The sequence below is a fragment of the Aythya marila genome, assembly GCF_965140915.1.
Source record: "Aythya marila genome assembly, chromosome: 2".
In the NCBI taxonomy this organism is placed as follows: Eukaryota; Metazoa; Chordata; class Aves; order Anseriformes; family Anatidae; genus Aythya; species Aythya marila.
The window spans coordinates 30176586-30190478 of record NC_139043.1 but is presented as its reverse complement, the minus strand read 5'-3'; the positions used below and the strand labels follow the sequence as shown (position 1 = coordinate 30190478).

General features: G+C 34.5%; 1 protein-coding gene across 1 annotated transcript in view; it reads left to right on the top strand.

Moving 5' to 3' along the window:
• DGKB (diacylglycerol kinase beta) overlaps positions 1-13893 on the top strand; it is a 358914-nt gene that overhangs the window by 271433 nt on the left and 73588 nt on the right. Inside the window, exons 20-21 of the mRNA XM_082754883.1 lie at positions 2265-2355; positions 7752-7947. Coding sequence (XP_082611009.1) covers positions 2265-2355; positions 7752-7947 — 287 coding nt within the window. The remainder of the gene's footprint in view (positions 1-2264; positions 2356-7751; positions 7948-13893) is intronic.

Below are 13893 nucleotides of genomic sequence, written 5' to 3'. Positions count from 1 at the left end.
CCATGTGCAAGTCAAAGAATTTATTATATGCAATGCTAAGAAGTCAATTTAAAGAAGGCTTTTCAATAAAGAAAAAGAAGAGGTGCTTCTTTTGTGGTAAAATAACAAACAGCAAGAGAAAAGGATCTCAAAGAACAAAAAAATGAAAAGGCTTGTTAATCTTAATAATAGTATAAGAAGAAGTGACAAAGGATTTTTTTCTGAACAATTAACATCAATTTTTCCTGTTGTTTCATTATTCATCATTCCTGAATAGAAAGTAGCAGGGGAATAACAGCATCTAGATTTTTCAAAGCTACCCAAAGAAATTCAATACTTTGTTCACCCTTGTTTAGAAATGAAATGATTATACATTTCTTGGTAATCATTGGTATAAATAGAACAGTTGATTCCAGGTCAGCATGTCAGTATATTAACAAATCTACAGGTACAGAAGGAGCTTACATCAGACCACTTCCACTCATAGTCACATGGTACTGAATGTGATCTAAGCCCTTCTGTTTGTTGGTGCTCTTTTAAGAATTTCATTTACCCTCGAGCAGTATGGATAGAACCCGTCCTCAGAAACTGTTTCCAAACATTTTCAGATTTTCTGTGGAAAATAAATAAATAAATAAATAAATGAAATACTGGTACTTTTTTTTTTTTTTTTTTTTTTTCTTCTTCAGAAATGTGTCACTTTCTCTCTTACTATTCCCATCTCATATTATTCTTGTGTCCCCCACCCCTTGAAGGCTGCCAGGCTGGACACCCTTGATTATCTCTGACAATGAGAAGGAATTGTTGGCTCTCATGCCAGTAGGCTTCCTTGGAATAGACAGTACTGTATTGCTACTTCTCCCTCTGCATGGCTGAGGAGGCAATTAAAGGGACTTGAAGAGTCACTAACTAGCCTTTTATTTATGTAATTTGAAAAATATACCAAGGGTGGGTTTTGTACTTTTGCTGCCTGATGGTAATCTGAGTTTCACTCCTTCACTTCTAACTCAGGCAAACTCAGTTTTTCAAGTTCCAAGCACACTGCAATGTTTGTGTAAAAGTATAGCTTATACAGGTGGATGCTTTGTATTCATACCTGATTTCACAGAATCACAGAATGGTTGAGGTTGGAAGGGACCTCCATTGATCATCTAGTCCAAAACCCTTGCTCAAGCAAGGTCACCGAGAGTGTTACATAGGATTGCATCAAGACAAGTTTTGAGTCTCTCCAAAGGAGACTCCACAACCTCTCTGGGCAACCTTTTCCAGTGCTCTGTCACCTGAACAATAAAGTTCTTCCTCATAAAAGAATTTATTTCTTATTTTGAAGTGTAATATTGAATTCTAATTCAGTGTTGTTTTTTGTTGTTGTTGTTGTTTGTTTGTTTCTTTTTTTTTTTCTTTAATTTTTAGCTTTTCATTTTGTTACACAATAGTAATTACTTATGATAGTTAAACAAAACTGTGCATACTTATTTGAAATGGTACTGCTGGTGTCCTGATTGTATTTAACAGTGTGTAATAAGTATGGTAAAACAGAAGTGCAGCCTTTATGTATTTGACGAGAAAAAAAAACGTAATCTCTGCCTGCTGTCATGATAAACTAAGCAATTTACTAGTGTTTATATCCTGCTTTGTTTTTCTGTAGAATCTATTGATGAACTTCAAAATGCAGGTTCTGTCACCTATTTAAAATGTGTTTATGAGTTAATTATCTTGTAATACTACTCTTCTACTGCAAAATATCTAAAGATTGTTAGATCTAGAATTTTTATTTTCTTTGAATACCTTTCATCAGGAAAAATAACCATTTACCTTTACCTTCAGCTAGCCTAAGGCAAGCTACATTTTTGTCTTGACTCTTCTTCACAATGGGAGTTCCTTGTTTGCACATTCTAGTTCTCTGCAGGATGGAGATTTTAACCATGAATCAGAAATCATATAGTAGGTGTAAGACATGAAATAAAATCGATACATTTTTTCTGAGGCATGTCACTGGTTAAGTGTCAAAAAATATTCTGATAGTCACTGAAAAAGAAAAGTCAAAGGTACATTTGAACCTGTCAGTTCAACACATTTCTGTTATCCCTTTAGGGGATATCATACAACTTGACACCAACATTTAAGCTTTGAAAATTATGAGCTCATCTATTTCGAATGGGATGTCACATGTTCCCAAGCCTTTGCCATTACTTATAATGGAAGACAGGATGATCAGTTTTGTCACATATTGATAGTGAATAAGATCTTTTTTCTTTTCTTTCTTTTTTTTTTTCTTGTTTCAGAATGAAGAACAAATTTTGGTATTTTGAATTTGGCACTTCGGAAACTTTCTCAGCCACCTGTAAGAAGCTGCATGAATCTGTAGAAATAGAAGTAAGAAACTAATTGTTGCCTTTATCTTTGAAATGTCACTAGTTTGGCTGAAATTCAGGGAGCAAGGGTGCAGAATGCCTGAATCCAACAAGGCAAAGCAGTGCACATCCTTTTGACCCTATATTCCAAAATATTATTTTTATCATGTCTATTTGTAGTGCAGCCCTGAACACTGGAACAAAGTTCAGTTTGATGATTAGTGAAGTCTTAATACAGTAGACGAGGTCAAGAGGTGAAATATAACATTAGAAATCAATAGGGAGTGTGGCTAGGTCAGATGGAAAAATGAAAGACTGTCAGAGGGAGTGAGAGCTGCTGCAGGATTAAAATTAAAAAAAAAAATTACTTATTATTTCTAGGTCCCAAGTTTTTATAACCTTTAAAACTCAATTCCCTAAAATTGTACTTACTTTCCTGAATAAAGGTTAAAGGATATATGTTTTTTGGATTTGTTCCCCTTAATTAAATAGCTTTTCTTTCTGCACGAGGGGTCATCATTCCATTATGCATTGAACATTAACTGAAAGGACACTGGATAGTTACAGACAAAATACGAATTTAAAATGATGTGCCACTGCTACTTTGATGGATGACAGAATAATTGGCTACATTACATAAACTGTTAGGGTGGCTGGTATTTATAAATAAGTAAATTAAAAATGTGAAAAATGTGAAATAAGTGAGGTTACAAATCTGAGAATTTAAGTTAAATAATTAAATCGTTTCGTAAGAGGATTGTGGTGTTCTCTTTTGCCTACTGTAATGAGATACTCCTCATGTCGATGGAGTATTTGTATAGGAGTATGAAATACTTGGAGAGGTATGGTAAGAGTATGATAGTTAGGTTAAAGACTCCTGAAAGGCATAGTATGAAATGATCTGAAGGGAACATCTGGTAGTAGAACAGTAGCAAATACTGAGACTGAACCTGTAAGGTTGTGGTGCCAAACTTGCCTGTTACACAGCTTTTTTTTTTCTCTTTTTTCCACACACATTTCTTTAAAATTAAAAAATAAATAAATAAAATTACTAGGACAGTTATTCACACATTTGGGTTTAAGAACAGATAGCCTCAAAAATACTTGATTAGTTATTGGAAGAAATGCTTACCTCATTAGATTTAGTTTGAATATACTGCAAGTTAAATGTACCTTTTGATTAAATATGAATTTTATTGGCTTTCCTAAGAAAATATTTCTACTCAGCAAAAATCCTACATAGTCTCATTTTTTTAAGAAGATGTTACCTTCTTAAACTGTTTGATTGTAGTCATCAAAAGATTGATGAAACGTTAACATCCAATGTTAAATACAAATATGCATACAAGTTCATGATGCTGCTGATACTAGTTTTATAATTATTACCAATTCATATTAGTAACACTGTTATTACCAATAGAATATTACATTGTCAGTATATAAGATGTGTTTGTTAATATTCACTTTCTCTATCCTGTCCATTCTCATTATTCCTACAATTAGGAACAAAAATCATAGGGGAAACAGTTTCCAAAATGTTTACACAAGAATTATTAGGAGGTAGTTATTTACAGATATTACTACAAGTAAATTACATTTAAATGAACAATGCTTAACCAATATGGTTGTATCTAATATTTCTTGTATGGTGTAAACACTTGGGAGTTGTGCTGTTTTCATTATTTATTTATTTATTTATTTATTTATTTTTAACCTGTTGCCCCTTGCTTGGGGATGTTCCTGTAAGTGAGAGCTTGGTGTATGATTACCTATTTCAGAATGAACAAAGTCCACAAAGAATGTATTTTCTCTACAGCCAAATTTTGAATGAACAAAATCCACAAAGACTAAGGATCTATATCTCTGAGCTAGAAAAAGGTGATCAAACATTCTGTGGGCAAATATTTATTCAACCATGTATTTGATTTCCAACGTAGTTAAGTCTGGCTTTCCTCATATACAGTGATTTATTTTAAGTTCTGTAGTTTTTATTCTGTTTGAGATGGAGAGCACAGTTTTAACACTAAATTCTTATAACTTAGATCTGTATTGAGGATACATGAAAAGTCACCTCTTTGGTAACCCAAGAAAGTAGCATTTACTAAAACATTATTCAGAATAAGAGATGGTTATATTTCCAAACTGTGATCCAAAATTTGACAAGAGAACCAGGTTCTAAAGGAAAAAAATAAATTATTTTTTAAATAATGTGTCAATAAATGAAGCTTAAGACATTACAGTTTAGAGCACTTATACTTTATTTCCACCAGAAGGGAGAAAGGGTGGAAGGGAGGAAGGAAGAGAGAGAAAAAAAAAAAAAAAAAAAAGGAAAGAAGAGAAAAAGGAAGGCAGGAAGGAAAGAATGTATGTGAAATGTATGTGAAAGGTACATAATGAGACTAGGCATAGATCCAGTGTAAATGGGGTTGTCATGGTACATAACTACTGCAAAAGCATAATGTTGTACTTGGTTACATGGATATGTTCTCCACAGGGAGATGATCTGGAAATTTTGGTGTAATGAATAAGTGTAGAAGATAATGCGAGAATAGGGACTGAAGTCAAGAAAAAAAAAAAGTAGAAACACTAATGTTTATTTTAAATCTAGTAGGCATACTCTGTATTTGAAAGTATGCTTTTATTTTTAGCAGTATCATTGCTTTATTATTGCTCTATTAGGAAAAAAAAAAAAAAAAAAAAGAGGGAAAGAAAAGGAGCAGAATACATCTGAGTTTTGTTGTTGTAGCATATGAATGTGTTAGGACAATGCAGAGCTACCTGTCGTGCAAACTTCTTGACTGTGTGTGAACAAAAAAAATACTTCTTTTGCTAATTCAGAAAGTTCCTCACCACTGTGGGATTCAGAGGCCTAGTCAAATAATTGTCTTAGTGTACTACCTGCTGTGTTCAATATTGAGTGAAAATGGAAGCCAGACCCTCAGCCATCCTATTTCACAGTTCTTCTTTTATTTAAATAATTCCAGTCAGTTTGGGGGACGCCAGACCTTTATAAATTAACAGCAGGGAAATACCAAAGGTGTCAGATTGCATATTTATCATCTTTCTCGTGTAATACTTAAATATGTATTAAGAAGTGACTGACATAAATTAGGCAGATTTCAGAAGCCACAGGCCGTGGCTTGTAGAGGACCCCCTTCTGCTTGACATTTCATCCTTGTCAAAGATCAAATTATTTTAATTTAGGCTGCAAATTATAAGGAATGAAGACTTCTTTGTGGGAATTCCCTGTGGTAATCTGACTTTTGTTGTTACTGCTGCTTGACAGTGTGCAAAAGATATAATATGCATGCAAATAAGGTTAAAAAATATGTACTATCTAATTATCCAGCCAGTACATTCCACTTGAAGACAGTGGGAGGCCTGACACACAGTATGTGTTTGATTCATTGAGGCCTGCAGGGTATTTACACAAGATTACTTTTAATTATGAAATTAATATCTGTTTATCTAGAATGTATAGGAGTAAGTGAGCATATACATGAGAAGAATTTTTAGTAAAATTAATCGTCTCGATATTTAATACATATAAAATATGGGCAAAAACATGAATTTGCTTCCAAAATAATTGTGAAGGCCCATGACATTTTTATTGCCAGAAAAGTCTGATTAAAAAGTTACACTTTCAATTATAGTTGTTGCCATATCTGCCAACTCACAGATATGTTTTTTCACGTAAAAGCTTTCCCTATATGCATGTAATACACAGGTTCTGAAAGAGCAAATATGATATGGAAACTAATGTCAAAATTGTTCACTCTCCAGATTTACAACATTAAGATGCAGAGTATGCATTATAATACAGTTCTGTTTTGTGTTCTGGGAAAGTTTTAGGGTAAATGAATAATTATGCACAGCTGTTCTTGAGTTCTGCACTCCTTAAAAGCTGTGATAAAAGTTTATATAAAGAGGACAAAATGCCAGTGACCCACAGAGCATCAAGCTGCAAGGTGTCAGTGGACTGTTACTGAAGCATGGTTAATTATTTTTCCAGTTTTCTTCCTGATTATTACATATGATTATTACATATTGGAATTACAAAATAAGACCCTTAATCAATTTTAAATGCATGACTGGACCCCCTACTGACTTGCAGAGCATTGCAGAAGTAGGATCTAATGTTTGCAAAATATATTGCTGTACATAATATGTACATGTGTAGCTCACCAGGATGTCTGTGTACTCTAGCTATGTTGTGAGACATGAAGCTAATCTACCTTCAGCTAAGGTACAAGTTTATGTAACAGTCCTGGGAACTTTGGCTTACACCCACAGGTTCAACTGAAGTAACCTGAAGTCTTTTTAATTCTGTGGAGGTTCTTCAGTATTTTGTTACATTTTCTATGTGTGAAGAGCTTGCCCGGATCCTAAAAGAATGTGGGTGGGGAGGAGAATTGTGCCTGACTAAGTTGTAGTCACTTAAGGCTAGGTATATCGTATCACGCTAGGTATGTCTTGTGTATGTCAGGCAAACTGTGCTTGCAAATGTCAGCTTCTGCCCCCTGAGAAGACACTGAAGTTTGTTGCTCAACAGGCTTAAAAGCTAAGGTCCTCCAAATAGTTTTCCTGCAAATGAAAATTATGGTCCCTTTAATGTTCCTTTTAACTTAAGGCCATAATGTAATAAATTACCATATATCTATAAAATGTTTGTCAATGTTCAGCGTTGCTATTGAAAGCAGGAGTTTATCTAGTGAGTCTTGGAAAGCTCTTTGATCACTGATTCCTCTTCTTTGGCCCCATATACCTCTTTTGCCTAAATGTGAAAGAAATACTGAAAAACCTCAAGAACATGATACACAAAACAGTGAAAATCCCTCAATGATAATCCTAAAAATGGCCATGTTTTCCTTTGGCAATGATGCATGTTTCAGAGAACTAGCATAATAGCTATTGCTGATGGAGGTCCTAGGATAAGAAATGCTGTACCTGCATCAGCACTTTGATAATCTTACCTCTTAGTATGGGTTATTAATCAGACATAGCTCTACACTAATGTGCCAGTTGTACCTTTGGGTTGAAACTAATATCTGCATGGTGTTCTGTGCTATCAGGCTCTTAGACCCTTTTCCATAAAACTGTGCATGCCCTGTATGCAGGGCATATTCAGTTTCATGTGGAAGGGACTCAAGTGTTACAACAGCAAGTATCATTGCAAAATTGTAAGACAGACAATTTATCTGGAACAGGAAACAAACAAACAAAAAAATAACAGTTATTGCTATAGTGATTTTACAGTATAAATGTTTGTCTGCTAATAGCTGGAGTGATAGGTAGAACATTCTGATTTTTCTTTCTCTTTTACTGCTCTCTTTCTACCCCCACCCCCAACCCTTTGTTGTTTTTTGTTTGTTTCTGTTCTTTTTTTTTTTTTTCCTTTTTTTTTTCCTTGCTGATCAGTGTGATGGAATTCAGCTAGACTTAATCAATATTTCTCTGGAAGGAATTGCCATTCTGAACATCCCAAGCATGCACGGTGGATCAAATCTTTGGGGAGAGACAAAGAAAAGGCGTAGCCATCGTCGGACAGAAAAGAAGAGGTCAGATAAAAGAACCACTGTCACAGATGCCAAGGAACTGAAATTTGTATGCCAAGGTAAGCTTACAGATTAATATAGGCTACCTGGCTCCATAAAGTCACCTCAGTTCTATAATTACCCTTGCATTGCCACTTGTCAAGAGAAAGGATAGACAGCTCTTAGCTATTTCTTTTCTTATGCATTTAGCTTTTCTGATGGGAAGCACTGGAGCAAAGGCATAAAGAGACATGCTGATGATTACAATCTATGTACTTGCAAACCTGCTTTTTATTAGATGGGATGTTACCTGTTAAGCAGACTAAGCACACCATGTGGCACTGTTTGCTACTGTCATATTCAGTCTAGAAGTACCTGGAGTTCTGGGGAGTAAGAAAATGCTTACTTAGCATTTTAAATGCTTATAAATGTCAGTACACATAAAACTTGGGAATAATCATGGCCTGCTTCTAACAAACTTTTACTGAGGCTGTGGAAAATTACTTTAGTATAACAAGACAAAGCTACCATACTATGTTGCTGTGTGCAATCCTTCATTGTATATGATGCAGCTTGTTTGTATGGACATGATCCTTCCTTCAGGACTTACTACTTTCCTAGTGATTAGGAGGATTTGCTCCTTAAATTTTATTATAATCATAACTTTCAACAAATCCTTACAGTAAATAGTAATATTTATTCTACTTCACAGAATCTGAATACTAGGTGTTTTAACACATCATTATATATCACAAGTTGTGGTGATTTTAAAATTTTCTGTTCACAGCAAGAGATAAGCAGACTTAAGACTTAAGGGAGAAGACTTCAAAAACTATTTATTTATTTATTTATTTATTTATTTCCTTTCTTTACTTTTTATTTTATGGAAATAATATCTCCTGCTTCAGTGGTTCCAGCATCCATAGACTTAATAAATATCAAGACTAACTGTCTGATGTTACTATGGTCCTTTTACTAGTTTTGGGTATCTTATTTTTTGTATTTTATCAGCAATATTTTTTTTTTAAATCACTAGTTATATCTTAATATGTGGTGTGGTTTTAATCCAGCTAATTTACCTGGATAACAAAAGTTGAGGAACAAAGTATTTTTTTTATGGCTTTGCAGCTGCAATAGGTACTAGGACCCAAAATTTTCTGTGTTGTAGCAATTTCATATATTCTCATTGTCTCAGGGTAACTTACCAAACACATTGTCACCTGAAGTCTTACCAGTTGCTGAGCTTCTTCATACACTACTATCTTGGTATTCTGTCAGTGTTCAAGAGACGGAAGCAGGCTAATGGGTAATGGACTCATAAAAATATTTTCTTTTCTGTTGCTTCTGAACATAGGGAGATGGAACACGACCCTTTTGATAAGTAGTGAAACAATTTATTATAATTTCTTTAATTGTTGGGGTTAAATATGTATTTAATACATAAATAACAGTGATCTCAAACTAATGACTGTTTTTGGTGCTGATATTAGAAGGATGTTACTATATATTTGCATTTTTCTGTACAGGTAAATAATAATAATAATATCAGAGACTTTAAAACATCAAAGTGATTAGAAGATTCTACGTTATCTATAGAAGTATTCATAATGCAAACATTAAGTACCTTACTGTAGAAACTATGTGCTGTGAACTGAAGTGGTTTCACCCAAAGCCTAGTTTCAAAGCAGAGGTAGACTTCAAAATTATAAGCTGGAACACCTGTATCTTGTCACTGAATACATGGGTAGTATACATCTACAGTAGCATTTCAGTGCTTAATAAGATTAAAAGAGGATTTCCCAACTCGACATGTTTGTTGCACTTCTTTTTGAACTGGGAAGACTTTAATTGAAACCTTCAAAAGAAGAAACCTTTGCAAGGTCCTGCTGCTGTCCTCCCTCTGCTCTTGGATTTGTCACTTAATGTGAGCCAAGTATATGCAGCATGGTCATCACTGCAGGAAAATCTTCTCCAAATGATCATACAGATATGTCTCTCTCTCTAAGCCTGCTCCCCTCTTTTTTTCCCCACTTACTGGTGTCAAAGTGTAGGTAGCCAATTGAAGCCAATATTGAGCTTGTATTTTCCTTACCTTCCCATTATCTATCTCTGCATACTCAATCCACAATTTTGGACTTCAATAAAATGGACACCTGTTTGAAAAACAACTTGATTAGCCTTAATCAGAAAAATGATATGTTGAAATGTAGCAATTTAAAATATTTGTTGCTTAAATACATTCCCAGCTCATCTCATGAGCTAAAGAACAAGATTTGGCACTGATAGTGTATAGGTTTTTGTGTGTCTATATGTATCATACATATTTCTATTGAACTGCTGACTGGCTTTGACATTTTTGTGTAAAAACATGTAAGTTAATTGCACAAATCTGTTTTCATATAACTCTTTAGAAAGAAAACCTTACTTAGCTAAGGCTATAATAATACTAAATATTATCCTATTCTTTGTTAATGGAAGCAAATACTACAGTTTTCAATTTAGTTCCTATCCAGAAATGCAGCATATAGAGGGTCTTTCAGCAAATGTTATTAGGGAAAGAATTGGGTTCTCCTCCTCCTCCTCCTCCTCCTCCTCCTCCTCTTTCTACTTTTTCTTTATTCTCCTTCTTCTTTCTTCTTCTTTAACTAATCTAACTTAATTTTACTAATTTCTCATTACCATTTATATTGCACATTTGTATTATATTACCATTTATATTGCACAAACTCAATGTATCAGAAAAACATATAACCACATACGTGACAGTCCATGAAGGTAGATGAGTCCATGAAGGTACATGAACAGTATTTGGACAGGAATTTTGGGTAAACGTATACAGATATTGAAAATGCCAAAATTGCTTCTATAAAAAGTTGAACATACTGCATATAAACTAAAGTATGAGTTGAGAAACATAAATAAGCTAGTTGATGTTTGGAAATGACATCCAAAACATAAGTTGAATCATGAAAACACATCTTCTGTGAAAGATATGTCACTTATATTAGGTATGGAACAGCAAAACTTTCTTCCTCACAGAGATACTAAATTGAATTTTAAAGCCTTTTGAGAGAAAGGGAAATTATTCTTTTGAAAATTTCTCTATTAAACTTTTTGCTGAGTGGAGTCAGATTCCTTTAGGGGGAATATTTTTATTCTTTGTTTTGTTGTCATTACTGAAATTTAGTTAGAGCCCCGTCCTGAAATGTAGTATCTTTTAAGGTCATCAATCTCTTTTAAAGTCAGTCATCATTTTGGCTGGGATAGAGTTAATTTTCTTTGTAGAGGCTCACACAATGGTGTGTTTTGGATTATTGATGAAAATTGTGTTGATAACACACGAATGGTTTTAGCTGCTGCAGAGCAGAGCTTACATAGAGCCAAGTTTTTGGTGTGTGTGTTTTCTTTTGTTTGTTTGTTTGTTTGTTTTGTTTTGGTGGTTTCTTTTATTTATTTATTGCTTCTTGTGCTGCCTTCCCAGCAAGGAGCTGGGGATGCTAAAGGAGCTGGGAGGGGACACAGCCGGGACAGCTGACCCAGACTGACCAAAGGGATATCCCATACCATACTGTTGTATGCTCAGCAATAAAAGCTGAAGGAAAGAAGGAGAAGGGGTGTGGCTGGGTGTGTGGGATGTGAAACATTTGAAATGATGGTATTTGTCTTCCTAAGAAACCATTACACATGATGAGCTGTGCTTTCCTGGGAGTGGCTGAACATCTACCTGCTGATGGGAACCAACAAATGAACTACTTGTTTTTCTTTGCTTACATGCACAGTTTTTGCTTTACCTACTAAACTGACTTTACCTCAGCCCATGAGTTCTCACACCTTTACCTTTCCAATTATCTCCTCCATCCCATCTGGGGAGAGTGAGCGAGCAGCTGTGTGGTACTGAGCTGCCTCTTGGGGCTAAACAATAACAAAATCTCTTAAGACTTCATTGCAAATATCTACGTAACTTATTTTTACAAGAGTAGTTTCAGTCATCTTGATGGATTCATTCCTGAAGGAAACATCTATGAACTATTAATGGTTGAAATCTTTAGACGGTAAATATTTCAGTACAATACTTCCTTCTTATTTATTTTGTACATCACCCGGCACACTGATACTCAACCAAGTAGTCAACAAGTTGATCTGCACAGCTTGTTAAAAGAACTTCAGTGAGCTATTGCTCAGCAATGTCCCAGACTTCTATAGCATTTCAACATAGTACATGTATGCATTCATGTCACAGCACCTAATGCATACCACAATTCCGTAATTCTATGTGGAAATCTTGGTTAATAACTGCATTATGAATTTCTGAATGGAAATGCAAAAAATTTAGATATAGTTAACTGTCTGGATACATATTAGTCTACAGTCAAAAACAGGGGACACACAGAGGGCATGAAGGCCTCAGAACACTTCAAAACTTCCATACACAGTGGAAAAGGAGAAAATACCTTTTTTCATTAGGTATCAATTTCCATCCTACAGGGGAAGGAAAACATCCTATCCCAAATTTTCATAGAAATAGGGGACTTCTAACAAGAATTCTAAAGGCAATTTGTCAGCTTTCTGGGCTAGCACATTATTTACATTTCTGGAGGTCTTTCAAAAAATATGCTTTGGCCACATGATTACTCATTGCTGTTTAAAATTTCCTAACTATTATGAATTTTGAGATCTCTAAATATGAATGAATTACATTGGAGAAGTTAGAAACTGTTCCAGTTCAGCATATAGTGTGAGATCAGTATCAGTTTATTTATGGTATGGTACAAGACATGTATAAGATTGCAATTATAGAAAGCTACAGATAATTTAATAGTTAGATTACCTTATCTCTCTAACTTTGTATCTTGTTTAGGCAGTTTACCACACATCGATAAATTGATACACATCGACACATTATCGCCATGGAAAAATAACTAAATATAGCTGTTTCTGACCTGGTCCACAAAAGCCTGTTGAACCTAGCAAAATGATGTTGTTTAGACAGAGCACCTAAATAGAACCATTTAATTACTTGCTGTCTTGACAATCCTAAGTAGGTATTTTTGTGCATATACGTACAGAACTTGAAGAATACAAGTACTATTGATATATACCAATTCTAATAACCAGTGTTGTAGGTTATTTGTGTTATTTTAAAGAAAGGAAAATAAAAAGTCAAATGAGAAAATTACCTTAAGTTTATAAAAAAAATATCCATTCAATAGCTTGAGGTAACACATTTGTTATTCATAATTCCAGCAAGCAGAAATATGTCTACCCCATGAAAAACAGTGACTAAATCAGTTAAACAACAAATGAAATAATTAGTAATGCACACTGTTGTGGGCTAGGTTAAAAAATCATTAGCTTGCAAAACACTTACAGTCCTTTTGCAAGAAGAGTCTGTACACAAGCTGAGGTGTCTATATATACTTCCAAAGCAAAGATACAAGTAGGATGTATATTCTGAAAATACCTTTCTGGATAATATATGTAAAGGTTTATATTTCTGTGAAGGACAATAGAAAAAGAATAGTGAAAAGGGAAAGCACTAAACAGAGTAATAGAAAATCTGTTGAGATATTTCTTAGGAAAAGTGAAGAGGAAGACAGCTTTTTCAGCTGAATTCTGACTATAAAACTGTTAGCTAAGCAAAGAGACTGCCTTCTGTCTCTTCTGTCTTCCTATATTTAAGGAAAATGCTCTTTTGTCTGTAACAATAAGAGAGAAAGTATGAAGAAAGAAAATCTCACATTGGTGTTCTCTTCCTAATGAAAGCAACCCAATAAGACCTACAAGTTGTCTGATACAGACATCAGGGAAGAAAAAAAAAAGGAAGGAAGGAAGGAAGGAAGGAAGGAAGGAAGGAAGGAAGGAAGGAAGGAAGGAAGGAAGGAAGGAAGGAAGGAAGGAAGGAAGGAAGGAAGGAAGGAAGGAGGGAAGGAAGGAGGGAAGGAAGGAAGAGAGAAAGAAAGAGAGAAAAAGAAGAAAATAAGTTTCTTAAGCAGCAAAACAGGTAAAATTTAGAAGAATTATGGCAG